The sequence below is a fragment of the Chaetura pelagica genome, unplaced genomic scaffold (assembly GCF_000747805.2).
Source record: "Chaetura pelagica isolate M959 unplaced genomic scaffold, ChaPel_1.0 scaffold85, whole genome shotgun sequence".
Taxonomy (NCBI): domain Eukaryota; kingdom Metazoa; phylum Chordata; class Aves; order Apodiformes; family Apodidae; genus Chaetura; species Chaetura pelagica.
Window position 1 is genome coordinate 4,977,465 of NW_009953505.1, and position 13,854 is coordinate 4,991,318.

Here is a 13,854-nt window from a genome sequence, read left to right on the forward strand (position 1 = left end):
GGAGCCTGAGGTTTCATAATGCTCCTAATTTTGTCTCTACCATAAGGAGGCATAACATGCTATTTCAGGGATTGAACACAGGTGAGATTCTAGATTAAACAAGAATACACACAAGTCACACATGGCCAAAACAAAATAAAAAAAGTCTTTAGTGGAAAACAATGTTATCCTCCTGCTGCTTATGGATCTTAAAAATACAGAAAGTGGTCATTTAAAAACTGAAAAGTCAGCTGTGATAAGGCTTGATTACACAGCCATTCCCCAAGTCTTATTGCAACAAATTGTGAAATATTTCTATGCAACTTCGTATCTTCAACTGTACAAGTAACTCAATATTTGAAATCAACTTGCACTTCAATCCCTACGTTTTTAATTATAAACTCAACATGGTACTGAATGATACATTTAAAATATTTACACACTTGACCAACAGCAGTACTAGCATTTATTGCCTTAAAACTGCATGTTCACTGCAGGGAGGTTATTTTGCACAAAGGGAACAAATAAAAGAGGATAATATTTTTTCCCTAATTATAAACTCTAGAATGGTTCCATGGGAGACTGAAATGTGCTGGGGAATGCTACTAGGAAGGGTTTATCCATTTCAAGTATCAAGCTCCAATAGACTGGAAAATCACATGGGTAGTTATCTTTCCCTTCAGGTGGGAAGGGTCTTCCAAGTCCTTTGTAAGAATGCCTTAAAAGGCCAGGAAAAGGATAGGGAAAGGCAAGAAATGGAAAAGCAAAATCTACCTAAACTCAGTGAGGAGAAGGGAAAGCCAGGGATATCTTACTGCTCAGATGCCAGGGCCCCAGGAAATCTCACACTGAAAAAAGGGGTTTGTAGGACAGCTGAGAGCTTAAGGCTCTTCATTATTTGCTCCATGATTAGTGCAGGAAAGATTGCTGCCATTTACTGCAAAGTGGGCACCATCCACTCACATTTAAAACAAATTACTTTGGGGAGGGGGGGAGGCTGGGACAGGGCTGGCTCTTTAAATTTTAATTGGTATCATTAGGCTTTGGTTATACTGAGTGACAGGAACAGGCAAGAGAGAAATGAGTGGTGTTTGTTCCTTGCAGAAAAGTGTAAAAAAACCTAAAACCAAACCAAACCAAAACCCCTACCACCACAAGTGGCACTTGTCAGAAGTAGAGGCACCAAAGCCTGAACAGCTGCAAACTGTCCTCTTACTATTTAGTCCAGAACCGAGGCACACTGGTGGGGAATCTTACCTTATTTAAGCAGCCACAACTTCAACTGGCTGTAATTGAAGTACCTACAATTTACAGCAAACATTACTGTACTGCAGCAAACCAGTCTTGGGGGATACTGCACCACTGCTGCCTCTACTGGGCTTTATAATAATGAAAATCTTCTGTTTTCATTACAGTATATCTTACACCTCACAAAACTAAAATGAAAATATTTAATATTTACATAGCGTCTCAGATCCTCAATGCATTTTATAGGCATAAGCTATTCCTCACAACATCCCTGTGAGGTAGGTAGGTATTATCACTATTTAAAAAACAACATAGTTCTAGTGATTTGCCAATGGCCAGAGGATCCAGTGAAAAAAACTGATACAAAATTAGAGGAGCCTGGCTCCTACTCCTGCGCTTATATTCATCAAGCTACTTCAATAAAAACCACTCCCTCTTATGTAATTACTTAACCAAAACTGAATTTACCTGAAGTGTTTTACAAGAGAAATGCTGCAACTTGTATTTTGGAACAGTTTTACAGATCACAAATTAGAATTTGCTTTACCTTTTAAAGAATTAGGTTTTAAATGGACAACTGACTGCTCTGAGCAAGCTTATTTTCCAAAACTACACGGCTATAGACATAATGGGGCTGAAATGAGTGCTGTGGGCTATCAGACATGACTCTGGTTCAGACCCCTCTCTTTCAACTAGTAGGATTTGGACACACTGAGAAAATAACTTTCTTGTTCCTGAGGAAAACAGAGAGCCCTTCATCACTAAAGAGCGAAACACAAACCTCTGGGCAATAAGTAGCAGATTCTGGCAGTAATTCAGTGAAGATAATTAAGGCATAAATGCACATGCAAGTGGAAACTTCATGCAGTAGTAGTCCACTTCCCCCACGTGTATCTGTGGTTTTAAGATGGTCTTGAATTTTATGACCCAAGAAGATGGCCATGCTTGCCAACATGGAAAATTAAGAATTGAAAATGAGAAAATTATTATGCCAGCATTAGAACTAGCTATCACAATGGGAATGAAGCTGGCAAAACGGGAAAGAAGCTACTTGATCCATAGTTTCAGAATGAAAACACTGGAGCAATAATCTGTTTTAGAAAAAAGAGTCTGGACAGATGTATTTGTTACGATTCTATCATGCAACATTTATAATTCAGTTTGAGTCGCCTTTTTTCCCTTCAAAAAACAGGTGCAGTTTTAGAATAATTATTCACTTTGCACAGCAAATGGAAAATTAATGCAGTGATGCTATGAAAATTTCAGAACACTTACATGGAGCCAACTTTCCGTGTTCCCTAAAAATGGGGCAAGTCTCTCTGATGGACTTGAACAAACTTTTGCATCGAGATTTGCAACTGGATGCATAGAAGTTTACTGAAGGACTTTTTGTTTTATTTTTTGGAAGGGGTATAGAAGCCTAATAGTTCAGGCAGAAGCAGCCACCCAGCCAGCAGAAGTATGAATTAATAAAAACCTTATCCCCAGAATCTTTTGCAGTGACTTCAAGGAATGTCACTAAAGGGAGACATCTTAGCATTTGCTCTAAAAGAAACAAAACAGTACGGAAAGATCCCTGTTGAATATACAAGAATGGGAGGTAAAATAAGAAACAAGAAAGGAAGAATTTTGTCTAGCCTAACATCAAACAGAAAGATTACAAAAAAAGCCTTACTAGGACAGTTTTCCTTTAACATACAATATTAATTTTAAACGAAGGGCAAAGGAAAGTTTTAAGCAACCTTCAAAAAACAGCCTTTGAAAATCAGGGTTCATACTTTAGAAGTGCCAAGTGTCTCTACTTGTTAAAACACTATGTGCCTGGTAAGAAAAGCACAGAGCATGCACATTACTTTCTCCTGAGTACTATCTCAGTTTGTGCTCCCATTCACCAATCACAGTATGCAGGAGAATTTCAAAATTTTAAACTTGATAAATATTTTTAAATAGTGAGCGAGCTTCAGGGTTGTTATAAAAGAAATTGTAACTGAGTATGTAAGTTACTCCATCAGATAAAAAAAATAATATTGAAGGTATTTGCTATGATCTCTTTGAAGACTTTGACCTAGATATTTGACATCGAGCACATCGTGACAAACATCACAGGCATCTTACTGCCACTTAGGTTCCCAGGCTTTAATGCTCCTCAGCTGAAAAAAAGAGGTTTCAGAACTGCTGCCCTATCCAATGTACAAACTAAAAAAAACTCCAGAAGCAGTTTCAAAAACATAGCAACTCAAATTAAAAAAAAACAACAAAACAAACAGGCATCAGAACAGTTTAAAAACAGAAGGATCTGCCAGGATCATTATCTTTTGTGCAAGTACACAGCCAAGAAATCTTTTAAAGAAAAGCTTTAGAGTTTCAAGGAAAAAAAGAGAGTAATACCCCTGTTCTAAAATACTACACAAATTATCTTAGAAATAAAACATTGGCTGGGAAGGTACATTTTCTAAGTTTTATGGTCACTTTTTAATGTGTAAATCTGCCCTAGCCTAGTTTTCACATAAATTAGAAAAGAAAAGTACAATGAAGAGATGGCATTTTTTGCCTTGTGGATCCATGCTTGAGACAGGTATGGATTTAACTAAAAAATAAAAAAGGCTTAGATCACTTATAGCACAGTATTACAGATCTATGGATTTTTAAAATTCTGGCTATTGTGACTAATTCTGAGATGAATAGCTGAAGAATGGCACAGAGTGGCAAACATGATGCTATACATAACCATGTATAGGTATATACTGTACATTTTATATAAATTTTAAAAACACATGGGAAATATTCAACAGCATAATCTAGCAGAGGTCTCTAAACAAAAGGGCCTACTTCTGTCTCCATGTATCCCTACAAAAATCAATTTTACTAGACGTGCAGCATTTGTGTTTGTTTCAGTTTTCTCTGGCTCATGACTGGAGACAAAGCAGGCCTTGCTTTTGTATTCGTGTGCTGCTCTCCCTTGTTGGTCCACTATACTCAGGGCACTATATGCTACTGTGGCAACAGCTAAAGTGCTGATATAAAAAAACCAATCAAGAGCAGAGCAGCTGGGAGGGCCCTGCAGAAGCGGAGCTAGATTCAGCAAAACCAAAATTCCCCCACAGCACTACATATCCCAATTACCTTTCTCAACTTGAGTCAAACAAATAGGGCCCTTGAGTAAAAGGGTTTCATGCCCCTGTTCTAGCACAGTTGTTTTAGTTAATGCCCCAACTTAAAAAAGTTTGCCAGTAATTTACATCTTTTGAGTTGTTATTGCTTAAGCAAACAGTTCAGTGTAGAAATACATTGCAGCTGCGTGCAACCTGGGGATGAATCAAAACAGATACTGAAAGTAAAACTACACATGAACCTTGCATGAGACACTCATTCCAAAATGACAACTCAAGAAATGAAGTGTTGCAACAGGTACACAGCAGCTTAATGCCAATATCCAAAACCAATTATGAAGAGTCAAAACTTGCCTTAAATTTCTTATCTGAAGTAAATGAGCTTTTTTTTTTTTTTCTCTTTTTAAATTAAGGCAATGAAATGGCTGCAGTTCCTAAAGTTCATTTGAGGGGAACAAAAATATACACCTTTTTTTTTTCTGAACTTTAGGCAGCAGAACGTAACATAAAAACCTTCATTGCATTAAACATGTAATGTCGGGTTGATGTAGAAAAACAGAACTAAACACGAGTTAAAATACCATTTGGTTTTTCTTCCCCATTGGAACACAAACTCAAACTTTAAGAGAGGAAAAATAAAGCTTAAAATCAGCTAAACTGTTTAGAGCTTTATATGTATCTGCATCACACACTAACATGATTTTGGGTAGAAAAGAAACGTGTATGTTTATCTGGCCACTCACATTTTAAACCAGTGCGGGGGGAAAGGCACTGCAATTCCTTTTCATTGTGCCCATGTGTTTGCACATATACGGAAAACATTTAAATTCAAATTTTCTGTTCATTCTCTCCCACACACAAGTATGACAGATTTTACAGCTAGCACGTAACAGCAGAAGCTGATTCAAAGTCAACCTCTCATGTTCCACCGTATTATGTTCAAACTTCCAGGCTCCCTAGAATCTGAGATGGCTGCAAAGAACCCAGAGACAGGTACAAGATTTAGTCAGCATTCAGCATTTCTCAGTGCATTTTGCGGAAAGGGTCTAAATTAGGCATAGAGTTTTGTTGTTTATTTTACACAGAGAAGTCCACCAACATTTGCCATAAATTCTTCTAAACTCTTTAAGAAGGCCATCTTCTGCTTACGGTCCAGTGTAGGAGGAGTGCTGCTTGCAGTAAGCTTGTTGAAGGCATCTGCTAACCGCTGGTAAATTACTGGGTCTTGTTGAGTTGATAGCAATGTTTCAACTAGCTCTGAATATTCAGCCTGTTAAATAAACAAGACTCTTATTAGCTTAAAAAAAGATACGGCACATATAACTTTCCTCATCAGGACTAAATCCAGACTCAAGGCTTTGACATTAAACCAGCAACACCTCTCCACTTGTTACCCAGTGTCACTGACTAGGGCACCAGAAGCAACCGGATCCATACGGCCAAGGGACGTAGGAACATTTTTGCCAAAGGCTTGCCAGCCTGGCAAGAAAGGCTTTAAAGAATGCGTTGGGGGACAGTGGTAACAAGTGCGGAGGCAGAAGACCAAGAATAGTAAGAATGCAAGGAAGTGTAATGCATTTATGAGTGCTAATCAGGAAAGATGAAACAGGTTGAAAGGAGGTGAACCTCAAACATCTTTGCAGAAGAAACAGGAAACAGACAGGAAGAGCTAGAACTCCATGTGCAGATGCAGAGCTACAACATCACTGCAGGCACTGAGATGTGGTGGGACAGGTGGCATGACTGGAGTGTTCCAATAGGTAGACAGAGGGTCTTCAGAGCTCTTTTAGGGAAAAAAAGGACAGAAGACTGGTGTTTGCCATTCTATGATTGAATTTATGTGAAAGGGCAGCTCAAATTAAAGATGCTTTTCTACAGACTGGGAAATGATCTAGTTGAGTGCTTATGGGCCATGATCAGAGGAGAGGTGGTAAAGATGATATAATTGTTGGGGCTTGTTACAAATCACTAAAACAGGGTGAGTACTGGACTGAGTCCTCTTTGGGCAACTTGAGGAAGTTTCCAGATCAGAGATTATCTGCCTGGCATTTGCTCAAATTCCAGATGGGCCACCCAGGGGTGCCAGCTTCTGCTACTCAAAGCTAGGAAGAGCTGGTCAGGGATATTGTAATTAATGGCAGCCCTGGCTACAGGGATCACAAAGTGCTGGAGTTCAGTACACTCAGAACAGCAAGGAAAGAAAGCAGCCAAGTACAGACCCTGGACATCACAAGAGCAGGTATCAGAAGTCTGATGGGTGGGATCCTGTGGGAGAGAGCTCTTGAGATGAAAGAGCTGAAAGGTCTTTAAGGACAACCTCATTGAAGCACAAGAATGGCATGTCCAGATACTGAGGAAAACAATATAAACATGTCAGGACACTGACCTAGCTGATCAGGGAGTTAATGACTGAGCTCAAGCGCAAGGAAGACACATGCAGGAGATAGAAGCAGGGACACCTACAAAGGACGAAAGTAGAAACACTGGACAAGTACAATGACAGAAAAGCAAAGTTCAACTAAAGTTGAGTTTGGCAAGGGACATCAAGGACAGCAAGAGCAGCTTCTACTAGTACATTAATAGAGAAAATGTGGTTCCTGCTGCTGAATGCACCACGTGATTTAGTGATAACAGGCAAAAGATAAGGCTCGGTGCTTTATTTGCCTTGGTTTTCACTGACAATATACCTGAAATGCCCAGACCTTTATTACTACAGACAGGGTTCAAGGAGTAGAGGGACTACTAGCAGTAAAGAGGATCAAGCCAGGGATCTCTTGAGAAATCTTGAGGCATATAAGCTCACAAATCCATCCAAAGGTTCAGAAAACTGGCTCTTGTCATTACAAGGTATCTGTCTTCTTTGAAGGACTAAGAAAATCATGGAGTGAGTACTCCTGGAAGCTATCTCTGGGCACATGAAAGCGAAAAGGATTGAGAACAGCCAGTGTGAATTTACCAAGGCTAAATCATGCTTTAGCAACCTGTCTTCTGTGATTAAATTACTGCCTCTGTGGGTGAGTGAAAAGCAGAGGATGCCTGATGTTAGCAAGTCTCTAGTAGTCTGGGCACAGCATCCTTGGAATCAAGCTGGTGTTTTATTGTCTAGATGGGTGGACTACTACATGGGTGAAAACACAACTGCATCATCAGCCTCTAGATTGTGGCTAATGGCTCATGTTCCATATGGAAGCTGGTTACAAGTGGCACTGAGAGCTCTCATCTGGGCCTTGTCCTGTCAGTGACCTGGAAGAGGAGAGGAAATGCACTCTCCTTGAGTCTATGGGTGGAACCAGACTGGGGAGGGCAGCCAGTGCTTTCAAGGGCAGGACTGACATTCAGAGACAGCTCGTCAGGCTGGAGGAACGACCCAACAGGAATGTCATGAAATTCAACAAGGACAAAAGCGAATTCCTGTAGCTGCAACAGACTAACTCCCTGCAACAGACTGGGAACTGACAGACTGGGGAGCAGTTCTGCTGCATAAAGGGCCTGAAGGTCTTGGTGGAGAGCAGGCTAAGCAAGTCAGCAGTGTGCCCTGTCAGCAACAAACACTAGCAGCACACTTGACTGTATTTAGTATTTGTCTTTACACAGCACTTGTTAGATGTGGAACACTGTGTCCAGTTTTGGACTCCTTTACACAAGAAGAGTATTAATGAACTTGAATGACTACAGTGATGGGCCACCGAGACAGATGCTGACAGGTACTAAAGCAACATGAATTATAAGGATATAAAGTATGCAACATGTCACTCAGAGAGACTTTGGAATATTAATCTTGGAGGTTTTCAAGATACAGTTGGAAAAAGTCCTGGGCAAGCTGATTTTAATTCAGTGTTGACTCCACTTTGAGCAAGATGTTTGACTACAGACCTTCTGAAGGTCTCCTCCAACCTGAATGATTCTATGATTCTGTGTTCTGTGAAACACACAGAACTAACCTCTCTCCTTTAACAAATGATGGGTGTTCAGGGTGTAAGCCTCTAAATGCCATACCTGATGCAAACACACTAATGTGTAGAATGCTTCACCTGCTGCAGTCGTCATTTCTGTATTGTGCTTCTGAAGTACCAGCATATCAAAGACCATCTGAAAACACAAAACAGAAAGTTATGGAAGTGTAAACTTAAATTTCTACTTTATCAGCATTTTTGTTTTCACTTCTGTTAATAATAATAAGGAACATGTATTTACAAACATCCAAGGTTGTTGTTTCTCTTGTTGCTTTTTTTTTTTTAATGGAGGTATCAGTAATTGGAAAGCCAAGTTCTTTTAGAAGTCAAGTCTTGGCTTAACAGCACAAATTCACATCTCAAAGCACTGAAACCTGTTGTTGATTTATGTGTTCTTCAGAGAGAAATGGCATCTATGGTATTTTTCTCCAAAAGCTGCAGATATGACAGAGAAAAATCCTTTGCTCTTCCAGAATAAAACAGGAATGGAGGTATCAGTAATTGGAAAGCCAAGTTCTTTTAGAAGTCAAGTCTTGGCTTAACAGCACAAATTCACATCTCAAAGCACTGAAACCTGTTGTTGATTTATGTGTTCTTCAGAGAGAAATGGCATCTATGGTATTTTTCTCCAAAAGCTGCAGATATGACAGAGAAAAATCCTTTGCTCTTCCAGAATAAAACAGGGCACTTTCTCAAGTTTTGGAGACTCCTATAGCTCACAGAAAGCCAAACAGGGAACAGATTAATAAGAATGGTGTTGTAATTTTAAATGGAGTTTTAGAAAAAAGACAGAAAGTTATGTTCACTTGTAAGGAAGATAAAGACAAAATTATTTAAGGTGTTTCTCACTCTCTCAGCTTGGCTGATGTATCCTTTTAATGAGTAATCCCCAGAAGCTCAAATGTTAGTTTGGTAAGAAAGGATGTCTTAAGAAAAAGATATCTTAACAAAACCAGAAGACAAGCACACAAGTTCCCTAATTACTTTGTTCCCAGTTGGCAGGAACCTGTTTGCTAACAGATCACTCCCAAATTCGATAAAGTAGAGTGGATGGTCCTAAAAGCAAAGTGCTAAATATTAAACCAGATTAAGAGAACTAGTAATTAATTGGATACATTGAATTAATGACAGCATTTTCTTTCTACTTCCCAACATTTTTCTGTCTCTTGTTTTAGTACTCTACCCAGCCTCCAGTTCACAGAATTCTGGAAGCTTTCTTATTCACAGCTTTTGCAGTAAATGTACCTGCTAAAATTGCCAGTCATGTTCATTCTAGAGCTTGTGTGAATAGCACATACAAATATAAATTGCATTCTGAGAGGCTCAGGGTCTTTTGCTGACTGGCAGTAATTTCCTCCATTGCACTCCAGTCCAATGTCTCCAGTTCTTCATGCTCTTTTTCTTCTTAACCTGCCAGTTTTGTACCTACCAGGCTGTTTCTTACTATATGTGTGATCCTGATTAATGAAGTCAGATATGATCACTGTTCAGCTTCTTGATGCCACCTGTATGCAAAAAACCAAAGTAACATGAAAAGCAGATGCCTCACCTTAAGAAAGTGCCTTGTTGCTAGGAAAAGGGTTGAATCTGTTTCCTGTGCTTTTGCACACTGTTCTGCTAATGGTGTTACAGCCTCCAGACAGAGCTGGCAAACCTCTGAACTCATTCTGATAACAGGCGTTAAAGAATCAGTCAGATTTCAATTAAGTTGTGGTAAAACTTCCCAGTTGTGTCACTAGAAAGTATTTTAAATGTTAATATGTTCCAAGATATCTTTTTACTATAAAGCTGTTAATTGAATAATTAAATTTTAAAAACCCCACACCAACACAGAAAAAGGGGGGAAAAAGAATTCCAACTTTGTTGCCTTCTTTTATTAGCTACATGCCCTAAGTAACATAACCCTCTCTGACATAACATTTTCAGAAAGAGTCCCTTATGGTCAAGCTCATCTGTTTCTGACACGTGCCACAGATTAGTGAAAATGGTACTCCCATTATGTGAGGGAGAGCCCATTGGCACCCTGACAGGCAATGCTCTGGAGCCAGCCCAGTAGAACACCAGCAGTGTTTTGTATTACCAGCTGAGAAACTAATTCAGGAATGGCTTTGGGATACCAGCTGAAGGCTTATGAAGTTACACACTTTGAAATGAAGTAATGGAGGAGGCAGGAATGGCTGCCAGAAAAAACTTACATGCTAAGCCACTTAAGGGCAGCATTCAAGCAACCCAAGTCAGAGGAAATTCAGCTGATACGAGAATGTTAATAGATGCTACAATGAAATTCTCAATCACCAGAGAAAAGAGTGTGTACATAAGTGTATATATATGTGCAGCTGTTGATAGAAAAGGAAAAAAACACAAAGAAAAAAAAATAGATTTTTAACAGGTCCTTATAAAAGCAACTCAGATTTTTAAACACTCCCAAGCTCTAGAAAGGATACGATGTCATCCCTAACTCCAGTGAGTACATTAGGCTCTTAAAGAGGTCCTCAGGAAGTTGTGGAATTTTCTCAGGGAATATCTCACAGATGAAAGTAATTAATTTGTAATATTGATTACACAAGGATGGAAACTGTCAAAAAAGAAAAACATGGTAATTTTAGAATCAACCACAATGCTGTTTTGACATAATTTCCATGTGTACAAAGAGACACCACTGATACTTTCCACTAAAGAAGAAAAGACAATTTTAATACAAAACTTCAGAGTAATTAAGAATGGCTACAACTTTATTAGCACACACTGTGGTACAATAAAAAAAACATGGTTGAGCTTAAAGAGCTGATGGTGGCAGTCTGGTATTTGTTTTATACAAATGCATGGAGTTTTACTTCAGACATGACCAAGTCTAGTCTTGTGGGGTGCATCCTTTTCCTATAAAATGGTTCTTCCAATAGCTGAGCTCTCTTGGTCAGCAAGCACTAACAGAAGAGAAAGCACATTAAGAAAGGACAACTGAGACACACTTCAGAAGTGCTCCCCTGATGCAGAGGGAAGTGTCAATGTGGTGCAACCCAAGCGCTGCCCTCCATTGTTTCCTTTGTACTGTTCTGCTGACAACCTGCTGGTGGCCACGATACGAAAGCCAGACGTACTGTGAAAATAATTTAAGAGTTGCTACTTGCTCCCAGATTATATTTTTTTTAAACTAGTATCACTGCTTATGCTTCCTACCACATTTCTGACACCATCAGAGAAAGGATTTCACAAGCTTTTCCTAATTGTTGACCTGCACAGGCTCATGTTTAGAAGAAAAATGTTTTGTTTAGGTGTTTCAAATATGTATTTTTCTCAGCTCACACTATTTCTTTCAGGCACTATCTAGAACTATGGAACTGCTACTTACATTTTTAAAAGCCTAAAAACTCATCTTAAGGAGATGGAATGCATACAGGAATTAATTCTGGGAATTCACTACTGTGAAGCTTTCATTTTTTAGCAGCCGCACATAAATATCCACTTACCTTCAGCAGATCCTGGGACATGAGAGGCAGAACTAGATTAACCCCATATAAGACAACATCTGCTGCTGATACAGATCTATTGGTACCTTGACCTGGCTCATGTCCCCTAAATACTTCATCTGTAAAAAAAACCAAAAAATATTTTGTATAAGAGGAGGATTAAACACATTGAAGGAAGAGTTCCATTTCTTTATAAAAACAACATTTAAAAAAATACACCTGTTCCCCTCTGCACAAAAACATGATGCACTGTATCAAAATAGAAACTTAGTGAGCGGAGGCTGCCATGTCACACTATATTTATATTCATTAGGACTAAGCATTTCATAACCACATGTACCAGATGGCATACTAAAACAGAACACACAGATCATGGTATTTGTTTCTAGTGATAGCTGTTCCATGCCTGCACAGACAAACAGATAGTGAGCAAAGTATTACTGCATTTTTATACTCTTATTTACATATTTATGTTTATATATATAAACACTATATATATATCTATATATACACACATATATATGGGTACATTATATAAAATAAACACAAGAAAAATAAAAAGGAGAGTTAATGCAGAAAGTTCAGTGGATTAGATGTTGCCAAGTTTTCTCCAGCTTCAGGTAAGACCTGCTTTTCCCATCAACTGGCAGTGACCTTAGTTCTGTAATTCCTGCACTGAGTCAGCAACAGTATGCACTCAACTTGCAATACATTTGATCTCTGGGCATTAGGTATTATTCACATTCCTTAGTTTCCTGGTAAGTATTTCACAGTGTTTTCCATGCAGCTAACATCCAATGTCTGACCTCAAAGAGTATACACATGGCATTGGGTTATTCATTCAATGGACAAAATCTAAATCTGGTTTGTGTTGTGCATGAGTGACGAAAATTTAGATGCACTGAATTTTAGGGTACAAGGTTCTCTCTTTCAAGATGTACCTCAGAAAAGCAATGAACAACATCAAAACAACCTAGGCAGATGGATTTTCTTACTGAGCAGGACATAAGTTCTGAATCACACACGTTTTTCACTTTATTAAAAGGCAGTGCAGCACATCTAAGCTAGAACTGGCAGATCATATTCAGGAGTACTGCAATTTTAAGAGGCAAGTATATGGAAGAAAGGCTAGGGTACAAGAAGGAACCCTTAACTATACCCACATACCATAAAGCATGTCCTGTGAAGGAGGAATACAGAAAACCCTCCGATATGATGGAATCTTAATGAGCTCAGCATTTCATGAAAGTTGGATCTTGTACTAAGATGATAATTCAACTGCCCTCTCAGGGTATTTACTATTCTGACTTCTCTATGGGTGTTTTGTTATAAAACTGCTGCTGCTACATGTTCAGACTTGCAAGATTCGGATTTCAAGTTGTTTCACACATGCCCTATTTATTTTATGAGAGCAGTGATAATTTCAGATGTTAGAATATTGTGAAATGCCCTTCCTTTGCTACTGGCACATTAAATAGCAATTTCCTCATCTAATCAAGCCTAAACTTCAGTTTTCACTTTATCTGAATTGAATGGATGCCCCACAATGATTTTTACAGCTTATAACACAAGTTACGTTTCAGCAAGTACCAGTTCCTTCATACCTGTATCACTGAAATCTATGAATTCTTTTGATAGAAGATTTGTGAGAAGCTCCATAATAAGGAGGAGATCCTGGTACTGGTCTTCTTCTGCTGTAACATCTATCCGTTGTCGACCTAGATTGTTCTTGGAATACACCTGGAGCAGAGTTAGGCAGGCCTCATACAAGTTCATAGCTTTGGCCTATAAAATAATGTTAGATTGTAAGAAAATTTCCATATGCTAAAAGTGACTCACTCTGTTTTAAGATGGTGTTACTTTGCTGATGATACCTCAAGATTTACATTTCAGTTATATGCCCACTTTTTGTAACAACAGCACACAAAATCATCAAGCAAACAGCCACCTTAAACAATAAGAACACTTAGAGCCGTAATGAAACAGCAGAACATTACTTTTACCAATTCCTCAATCTTAAAACAAGAAAAAAAAAAAAGAAAAACACAAGAGTGACTTGGGAAAGGATGAAACATCTCACTAATCTCTCAAACTAAA

General features: G+C 38.7%; 1 protein-coding gene across 1 annotated transcript in view; it reads right to left on the reverse strand.

Moving 5' to 3' along the window:
• Nucleotides 1-4,932: 4,932 nt before the first annotated feature.
• XPO4 (exportin 4) overlaps nt 4,933-13,854 on the reverse strand; it is a 51,307-nt gene continuing 42,385 nt past the window's right edge. The window contains exons 17-22 of the mRNA XM_009999407.1: nt 13,362-13,542; nt 11,758-11,876; nt 10,735-10,865; nt 9,840-9,957; nt 8,334-8,426; nt 4,933-5,607 (exon numbers count right to left, since the gene is read on the reverse strand). Coding sequence (XP_009997709.1) covers nt 5,410-5,607; nt 8,334-8,426; nt 9,840-9,957; nt 10,735-10,865; nt 11,758-11,876; nt 13,362-13,542 — 840 coding nt within the window. The 3' untranslated portion in view covers nt 4,933-5,409. The remainder of the gene's footprint in view (nt 5,608-8,333; nt 8,427-9,839; nt 9,958-10,734; nt 10,866-11,757; nt 11,877-13,361; nt 13,543-13,854) is intronic.